Source organism: Barbus barbus (genome assembly GCF_936440315.1).
Source record: "Barbus barbus genome assembly, chromosome: 16".
Lineage (NCBI taxonomy): Eukaryota > Metazoa > Chordata > Actinopteri > Cypriniformes > Cyprinidae > Barbus > Barbus barbus.
The window spans coordinates 20885722-20896311 of NC_136744.1; the positions used below are offsets into that span (position 1 = coordinate 20885722).

The 10590-nt window shown below is 37.8% G+C and overlaps 1 protein-coding gene across 1 annotated transcript; it reads left to right on the forward strand.

Moving 5' to 3' along the window:
• LOC306882906 (V-set domain-containing T-cell activation inhibitor 1-like) lies at positions 1–3497 on the forward strand. The gene is made up of 4 exons (XM_079437899.1): positions 1–315; positions 917–1264; positions 1636–1911; positions 3379–3497. Exons 1-4 carry the CDS (start codon positions 261–263, stop codon positions 3483–3485), a joined length of 786 nt encoding a protein of 261 aa, XP_079294025.1. The 5' UTR covers positions 1–260; the 3' UTR covers positions 3486–3497.
• Positions 3498–10590: the final 7093 nt, after the last annotated feature.

Consider the following 10590-nt stretch of genomic DNA (forward strand, 5'->3'; position numbering starts at 1 on the left):
ACATTTCACTTGTTCTGCCACGTGACCGCACTGGTTTCCAACAAAAGAATGACATTTGAAAGAGCAGTGAGCGGGACTCTATTCATAAAACCTATTTCCTCAAGCTATCAAGATTGAGCACCTGGTTTTACCACCTGCCAGTGTCCGTTGGCGTTGGGTATTTCCTGCTCGACCATAGCACCACAAACAAAGACATCAAGACAGCTGGCTTAATGGCATAGAGGCTACTCACTCCGCGTTGCAGCCAAACTTGTCCATTCATGGGGCTGAATCTCAGAGATGTTTCTTTGTGTTGCACCTGGATCATCAGTGTTGGTAAGGCGAAACAAGCATTTTATAATAGAAGCTCCCGGTTCTTTTTATATAAAATCTTTTAAAGATTTTTTTCATTTATTTTTGTTATTGATTTTTTTATGTATAACTTATATGATTAATTAATTCTATATGAATATTACAATCATTGACATTAGTAATATTATACCGTTCACTTACTAATGCGTTTTTATTTTGAATGTGGTTTTGGGTCTTGCCTCCACACATTCACCACGTGTTCTTTTGTCAAGACGGCTGTTTTGTTTCGATGTCTGTTAACCAAAAAAACTTGGCTATGTTATGAGCAATTCTATTATTATATTTTATTTTGCATGTGGATTTTACAGCTTTTTCTAAAATGAACAATAGGGATGTTATGTCCTTTACTTGTAGTTGATGTGCCGCTGTCGTGATGTTTACAATTAACCCTGTAACAAGAGGGATATATCTTCCACTGTTTTGTAGAAGTTTGACAAGAAAACAAGATTCATTTTTCAAGACACTAAAACCACAAATCTATATTTATATAGAGAAAAAAATTATAGATATGTTTGAATTAAAAGATTGTTGCTAATCTGTTAAACTGCCTGATCATATTTTCTAGCCTCTTTTGGGGTGAATGTTCCTGAAAGGTGTTTGCTGGCAATCCGAGGTCGTCCAGCTGTACTGGGCTGTGAGTTCACACCTGATCCTGACCTGTCCAGTTTGGTGGTTACCTGGCAACGTCAGGAGGATGCACGAGTCGTCCACAGTTTTTATTATCAACAGGACAAATTGGACAGACAGAGTCCAGAATATCACAATCGGACCTCATTGTATATTTCTGAGCTTGGTAAAGGAAATGCCTCTCTAAGAATGCATCCAGTTGGACCAAAGGATGCAGGCCGGTACCTGTGTCAAGTGAGCAATGCTAAAGGGACAGGAAAAGCACTGATAGAACTGGACTATGGAGGTATGTTTTAAACTTAAAATAAACAGAATATTTTAAAAAGCTTTTTATATTTATTATAGCTTGAACAAGAACATAGTTTAACTTGAGGTGATTGTAACTTAATTTATCTTATTCCATGGTTTGTCTGAATACTCGATTCTGATTGGCTGGCAGGTGTTGATTTAAATTTGTTTAACTGCACAGGTAGTTCCAGGTCAGTTTAATCACCGTTCCATATAAATATTCTGCTTTAATTGATGCACACAAACCAACACACATCACTCGAAGTGATGTGACAGACAGACAGACAGCTTATTCAGTGCCGAGTTGTGTAGAATGCCATGTTATTTGCTACTGTATTTACTCACTCTCTGAATTTGTGTGTTTTTCAGCCTTTTATTCAGAGCCCAGGTTCAACATTCATGTGAACTCCACTTCTGTGACAGTGCAGTTTGAGACAGAGGGTTTCCCCAAACCTGAGGTGATCTGGCTGGAGGAACACAACCAGAACCTCAGCTATCACCTGGAGATCCACGACCAGACAGAAGATGGACTTTTTTACATAAAAAGCAGCTATGAGGTCCAGAAGCCAGTGGTTAATGTCACATTTACACTAAAGAACCACCTCCTGAACCAGAACCTGCAGAGATTGGTGTTCCTCAGCTTTGGTAAAGACCTTCTTTCGCTCTGAAGTTTTCAGAAGGCATTCGCTATGGAATGGGGTCAGCAATGTAAACTTGTGATTTTAAAATTCAAATCTATGCATGCACCATCAAAATGGAAGTATAAAAGCCATTGTAATCATGGTTTGTCTATAATGAATGCATGCTATATAGAATTAGATGTTCAAAGCCGGTGAAAATGACGCTGAATATGTGCTATATGACTTAAATTGCTTAAAAATACCTAAATGCAGCTGGAGGTATTACCAAACGTGAGGGACTTTGTAAATTCAATTCTGCAAAGTTCTCTGCAGGCACAGATTCTACGTGTCTGTGCGCATGAGGCCATGCTTATAATCGTACAATAGTTCATTGTATGTCAATGGAAACACATTCTTCTCAGAAGAAAAGAATGTAACAGTATGGTTTTTAACCAGTTTTGCTGGTTAATTCATCCTCATACTACATTACAACTTAAATGGAAAAGCAGGCTTATACGCTTAAAATTACAAAAAGAAAAGATGATAAAGGAACTGGCGACATAAAAAATTGGTGATTTCTTCTAAATATAGTGTTTGGGGAAAACCCCCCATTGACATCAGGTTACAGTGAGTTATTTTTTTACATGCAAATCATACTTGAAAATTTGCATGTAAAAAATTTGCATGTTTGAAAGTCTAGATTGTGCAGTAACTGTAACATTTAGGTTAAAGTCGTGACGTATTGTCAAGTATGGTGACCCATACTCGAAATTGGTGCTCTGCGTTTAACCCATCCAAGTGCACACACACAGCAGTGAGTAGTGAACAAATGCACGCACGCACACACACACCGTGAACACACACCCGGAGCAGTGGGCAGCCATGCTGCAGTTGGGGGTTCGGTGCCTTGCTCAAGGGCACCTCAGTCGTGGTATTGAGGGTGGAGAGAGCGCTGTACATTCACTCCCCCCACCTACAATCCCTGCCGGCCGGGGACTCGAACCCGCAACCTTTCGATTACGAGTCCGACTCTCTAACCATTAGGCCACGACTTCCCCTTGTGTCACAGGTGTGTCACTACTTTGAAATCAGAGAAAATCAACCAAAAATGTTATTGAATTTTCCATTTTTCCTTTTTAGGACTGAATAAATAATATTCATGAAATGTATTGCTGTCTCTGTGTGAGCATAGTTTCCACTCTACTAGATTTTCAGGACTAGAGAATGAAAAACAAAGCTCACTTTCTACTAAAGGGTGATTTTATCTGTTCAAGACACAAGCTGGTTGTGGCCTATTTTTGAATTTCCTACATGTCTGCAGAGTTCTCGAATATCTTTTGTAGTTTTCAGGTATTAAGTTTCTGAAGCTTGATTTTTAAGTTGAAGTTAAATTATCTAAACCCAGTTTAACAATAGTTATAGCTTGAGGTAGGATTGATGCAAGCTTTGATGTACAGCTTATATCTAACAAATGCATCTTTTTTTGTTTCAGATGAGGATGAAGATGGAAGCACTGCCATCATTATTCTCTCAATACTGAGTGTCATTCTGTTTGCTGTTGTGATGTTTTTACTATTAAGAAAACAAATAAAGCCCTAGTTATGATCCTCCAATCTCGTTGTCATCACTATAGTCACTTTCTGGCATGTTGAACCATAATTACTCCAAAATAAAATATCTGGCATTGTTTATGGCAAAGAAAAAAGGAACTGATGTTGTTCTAATGTACAAGTGATATAATTATTTACTTGCCATAGTGCTGTTTCAAACATACGACTTTCTTTCTTTTGAAACACTAAAGACGACCTTTTTGACCGTGTATACAGTGAAAGTTAGTTGTGTCTAGATCTCATTAACTTTAACTGTATCAACAAAACATTCTTTTTTGAGTAAGCCAAGATCCAGATTATAAATTAAGATGATAATCAGATGCCCTCATGGAATTTTATTCCTGTGTGTTGAGTCAGCTGTTACTAAAAATACTGATTTGCGCTGAGCTGCCTAGAAAGAGATTTAAAGGACTATATATTTTTTGTAAGCTACAATATTGAATGAGAATGAAAAAAGCAGTGTAAACTTGTGGGACTTTTAGCCTGACAAGCGCCAGGAAAAATCTCTTAAACAGGCAACAGACAGAGTGCAACGGTTGGTATTGGGGTGGTTTGTAATGAATGGATGGCATAACCAATGAATGTTTAAGCCCTTTCTTGTTTGTTAGACAAAAGTTAAGTGCTCAGAATTTGTGTTACTGCTCTAAGTATCATGAACAAACTTAAAAATCTGCAGAAGTTTAGTGTATTACTTAAATTAAGGTATGATGTTAATTCGATTGACTTTAACTCATACAGTTCAGAATCATGTTTATTGCAGTGGTTTAAATATGAAATATTTCATTGAAAATTCAAAGTGTGAGGACAAATAACTTTGTTGATGAGTTATATTTTAAATAAATTTCATATGATGGATTTTGATGAACATTTAAAGAAAATACTTCTAACACACTCATATGACTCCTACTTACAGTCTGTTACTTTGTTGGCATACATGCTGTTCATACAACCATTCTTGAGTAAAATGACCTTTACTGAAGAATTTTATGCAAGAATGATTATGAACAGACATGTGCTCTGCTTGTGTTTCATCAATATGACCATGTGATCATGGGCCCATTGTATTTTGGTGGGTAATAATAGCTCAAATGTCAAGTTAAACCTGCAGGTGATGTACAATCACAATAATGCAACAAGTTGAAACATACATTGAGTATAGGCTAGAGCAGAGGTGTCAAACTCTAATCTAAAATCTAAATCTAAAATCTGTCCACAGAGAAGGGTTCAATCATCCATATTCTATAAAATGGATATATATTTTTTTAAATGATGAAAAAGAGCTTGTCTTATCAAAAGCAACACTTGATAGTTTAGAAGTTGTGTCCTCGCTTTTTGTCAACACTGTCAGACATTAATTAAAAAATTTAAAAAAAATCAGGCAATATCAGGGGAAGCTGTCACTCTAATGGACCCCTTGCCACATTCCACCTCTGCAGAGTACATCAGTGTCAGGCTCTGATACGTTTTATACTTTTATAATATTTTAAATCCTAATGTTAATATTTCCTGTGTCACAACCATGATATGTCAACACCATCTTCCAATTTGAAGTATTTAGATGATTTTATTCTCCTGAAGCAGGTTTTATTAGCATCTAGTGTCAACAGAGAAAACAAAATGGCTATGAATTGCATTTGTTTTGTAAAAGAAATGGCAAATTTGTCAACACTGTCAGATGTCAACACCGTAAGATTTTCTGACAGTGGTGACAGGCCAATGACGGAGTTGACACCGAACTTGAAGTCATCATATTTTTTTGGTTTTCATTTTTAATTATATTAAATATAAAATAGTGTTTAATTTTTCTAATAATGTATAAATAAATATAGAGCATATATTGCTTTTGTTGATTGATAGTCATCATTTTACCAGAGTTAGGGCTGAGGGAACAAGGCTGAGGGAGCACATAACTGCATAAAACATATCTATATATAAAAGAGTTTGTATTCTGATCATATATGTTCTGATATTTTTTGGATAATTTGGATACATTTTTAAGATGTTTTAATGTGAATATTAAAATCCTAGTGAATGTAAATGGGTAGAGGTAACAACTAATTGCTTTATTTGTTCATTTTTCTGTTTTTAATACTTACCTTGTTACCAGAGCAGGTGTACAGCTGACATTTAAGAACACTTAATTATAAATCACTTAAATGTGAATCTTGAATAAAAGCTTTATAAACAATAACATACTCACTGTTTGTTGTGTTTGTTTTAATACAGTAATTGATTGATTCAATGTATTAGAAAATGACTACAAATTCTGTTTTTTGTCACCACTGTCAGATGAATATTTTGATAATGTTTGATTATGACGTTTTATTTTTGTGGAGGAATTGATGGTCACATGTGAAAATGTAATCTGTCTGCTAACATGAGAATGTGTTTTGAAATGTTAAAAACATCTTGATTGCAAAATAAGTGATGGCAAGGTAAAAAGCACATTTTGATCAAAAAGACAAATGTTGGGAGGATAAATCAAAGCATCGCTCAGTACATGTAAGATGTACATGTAAGGTACAAAAAAAATGTAGTTTAATTTGTCTGAGTACATGGTTTTAGTTTTTTAATATTGCACCTGTTTTGTCCCACTTCTCAAGAAACAGTGTTTAACAACACTATGAAAGTGAATAGCAGGTACAATAATGGTAGTGCAACCATAGATATCTATGGGTACAAGATGCTATAATATCCTATTTAAATATCTTTTTATAATTTAAAATGTTTTATGTGTAATTATGTTACGATAATTGACATCAGTTTCAGTTCAATTGCCAATATGTTTTTATGGTTTATATTATTTGGTACACACTTGATCTTTTGTTACTGCAGGGGAGACCGAGGGCTGTAACACATTTTGTCTTAATGTCTGTTAACCAAATCTTGGTTTAAAATTATATATTTGGTTTAAATCTTGGTTTAAATATATATTTGTAAAGTACAGAGGGTGTTGCTGTGACTACACTAAAACTTGAAGGGGTAATTATAATTCACCTTTAAATGAAACCAATCATTTACTTTGCAGCCACGTGTACATGTCGTTTGTTTCTTCACAAAGGAAAGCTTACATTTGGAATGAAATGAAAGGCTAGTAAATTTTTATTTTTGGGTGAACTATCCTGTAATTTTCGCATATAATCTCAAACCAAATAAGCTTGTGAATAGCAAGTTACGTTTTACTTTTAAAAAAAAGACCAAACAAAATTAGAAATGTGATTAATTTTATATATAGGGAAGGGAAAGGGAAGTAGTGTGTGGCCAAGTATGGTGACCCATACTCGAAATTTGTGCTCTGCATTTAACCCATCCAAGTGTACACACAGTAGTGAACATACACCCGGAGCAGTGGGCAGTCAATGTTGCGGCGCCCGGGGAGCAGTTGGGGGTTCGGTGCCTTGCTCAAGGGACTCACCTCAGTCGTGGTATTGAGGGTGGAGAGAGTGTTGGTTATTCACTCCCCCACCTACGATCCCTGCCGGATCTGTGACTCGAACCCATGACCTTCGGGTTACAAGTCCGACTCTCTAGGCCACGACTGCCCTCGGTAGAAATCGTGTTTCCCCCTTGGGCCCCTCCATTGTCGGGCCATTAGAATCATCCTATATATATATATACAGTGGTGTGGAAAAAGTGTTGGCCCCCTTCCTGAGTTTTAATTTTTTTGCATGTTCGTCACACTTTAATGTTTCAGATCATCAAACTAATTTAAATATTAATCAAAGATAACACAAGTAAGCACAACATACAGTTTTTAAATGAAGGGGTTTTTTTTATGAAGGGAAAACAAAATCCAAACCCACATGGCCCTGTGTGAAAAAGTGCCCCCCCCCACTCACCCGTTAAAACATAACTGTGGTTTATCACACCTGAGTTCAGTTTCTCTAGCCACACCCAGGCCTGATTACTGCCACACCTGTTCGCAATCAAGAAATCACTTAAATAGGACCTGCCTGACAAAGTGAAGTAGACCAAAAGATCCTCAAAAGCTACACATCATGTTGAGATCCAAAGGAATTCAGGAACAAATGAGAAGGAAAGTAATTGAGATCTATCAGTCTGGAAAAGGTTATAAAGCCATTTCTAAAGCTCTGGGACTCCAGCGAACCACAGTGAGAGCCATTATCCACAAATGGCGAAAACATGGAACAGTGGTGAACCTTCCCAGGAGTGGCCGGCCGACCAAAATTACCCCAAGAGCGCAGCGACGATTCATCCAAGAGGTCACAAGAGACCCCACAACAACATCTAAAGAACTGCAGGCCTCACTTGCCTCAGTTAAGGTCAGCGTTCATGACTCCACCATAAGAAAGAGACTGGGCAAAAATGGCCTGCATGGCAGAGTTCCAAGATGAAAACCGCTGCTGAGCAAAAAGAACATAAAGGCTCGTCTCAGTTTTGCCAGAAAACATCTTGATGATCCCCAAAACGTTTGGGGAAATACTCTGTGGACTGACGAGACAAAAGTTGAACTTTTTGGAAGGTGTGTGTCCCATTACCTCTGGCGTAAAAGTAACACAGCATTTCAGAAAAAGAACATCATACCAGCAGTAAAATATGGTGGTGGTAGTGTGACGGTCTGGGGCTGTTTTGCTGCTTCAGGACCTGGAAGACTTGCTGTGATAAATGGTACCATGAATTCAGCTGTCTACTAAAAAATCCTGAAGGACAATGTCCGGCCATCTGTTCGTGACCTCAAGCTGAAGCGAACTTGGGTTCTGCATCAAGACAATAATCCAAAACACATCAGCAAATCCACCTCTGAATGGCTGAAGAAAAACAAAATGAAGACTTTGGAGTGGCCTAGTCAAAGTCCTGACCTGAATCCTATTGAGATGCTCTGGCATGACCTTAAAAAGGCGATTCATGCACGAAAACCCTCCAATGTGGCTGAATTACAACAATTCTGCCAAGATGAGTGGGCCAAAATTCCTCCACAGCGCTGTAACCGACTCCTTGCAAGTTATGGCAAACGCTTGATTGCAGTTGTTGCTGCTAAGGGTGGCCCAACCAGTTATTAGATTTAGGGGGCAAGCACTTTTTCACACAGGGCCATGTGGGTTTTGATTTTATTTTCCCTTCATAATAAAAAACTTCATTCAAAAACTGCATGTTGTGTTTACTTTTGTTATCTTTGATTAATATTTAAATTTGTTTGATAATCTGAAACATTAAAGTGTGACAAACATGCAAAAAAATCAGGAAGGGGGCCAACACTTTTTCACACCACTGTATATCATCCATCATTCATATACATACTTTTTTTGCCGCCTTGTTATTATTACATCTTTGGCAAGTCACTTCCCATCTGCTCATGGCTTCCAACTTTCTTCCTCTCTCTTACTCCACATCCAGCATGAAGCTCGTTTAGCCTCCTTTCCCATTCTACGAGCAGCATGTTTCTTGCTCTTCTTGTCCATGCCTAAATCTGACATCAGCCGCCATACTGATTGGGCTACAACCTATTTCCACATGAAACAGCCATGTCTGCCATCTTTTGCCTTTAGCACTCTTGAATTAAAGGCTGAGTGATACTTCAAGGCCTTCCTCTCGTGAGCCTCATCAAAGCCCTCCTCCCATGGCACAGTCAGCTCAATTAAGATGATTTTCCGGTCTTTGGCTGCCATAAGATGATGTCTGGGCAAAGAGCTGTGTGAACCACTTCGGGGAACTGCAGCTTCCTTCCGATGTCGACTGTCATTTCCCAAGAGTCCGTGGCCTGCAGCAAGTTTGATTTTGCTAATGCCTTAATTACGGAGAGACTGGCTCCCTCCTTGATGAAAGAGATAGCTTCCTTGCCTGTGCCGCCTAGCCTCTTCTTGCACCTCTCATGCTCAAGTGTATCGGCGAGGGACAAGAGCACCGTGTCGTGGCGCCACCTGTATCGAGCTTGGGTTAAAAATGTTTTACACCCTGACAATATGTGTGCCAGTGTTCCCTTTTGACAGTAAATCTTGCATTATGGGTCATCCCTCAATCCCCATGGATGCAGCTGAGATGGTGAAGGAAGGGTCTCATACACAGAGCGCAGTAGGAAGGAGATAAATGTAAATGATGGCAAATTCAACATGATAACTGGTTATATATTATGCATATCTTCTTTACAAATATATGTAGCCTATTTGAATATCAGCAGATTTGTATAGTCAAATGCCTCTGAGTTATACATTATCCAATACAGACAGCTTATTCAGTAAAGAATTGTGGAGATTTTGAGGGGGGTTTAAATGGACTAAGTTATTGCTGGTGCATCTTTGCTTCACACACAAATTCAGAGAGTGAGTTCTGTAACCTCTGACTTAACTCACTGTCTGAATATGTGTGTGTTTCTCAGCCCTTTATTCACAGCCCAGGTATCATTCATATGAACTCTACTGTGACAGTTCAGTTTGAGAGAGAAGGTTTTCTCAAACCTGAGGTGATCTGGCTGGGGGAACATAACCAGACCCTCAGCTATCACCTGGAGCTCCACGACATGGACTTTTATTACATAAAGAGCAGCTATAAGGCCCAGAAGCCAGTGGCCAATACACTAAAGAACCACCTCTTAAAACAGAACCTTCAGAAACTGGTCTTCCTCAGCTATTAATTGTAAACCCCTTCTTTCAAACTACATTCATGGAAGGTATTCATTATAGAATGGGGTGAGTGGTGATATTAAAACTAAAACCTTTCAAAATAGAAGTGAAATATAATAGCCATTAAAACATTCATTGTCCAAAATAAATGTATGTTGTATACAATAAGATATTCAAAGTCACAGTGAAAGTGATGTGCTTCATTACTAAAAGGATTTAAACATGGTAAAATAATTTAAAAGAGCTAAAAACTATGACCAAATTCCTCAAACATCTGAGGGGTTGTGTGTGCACGAGGTCATGTTTGTTATAATAAGAATAACAGTCCATTGCATGTTAATGGAAAAAACATGTTTCACATCACCACAGAAGAAAAGAATGAAACAGTCATTTAAAAAATATTTTTACTGGTTAATTTAGCCTTATTCCACACTACCACTTGAACAAATGTGCTGTCACCTAGGTTAAAAGTACTGTCATCTAGGAGGAAATGTGTTAACTGTTTGATTCTTTTCC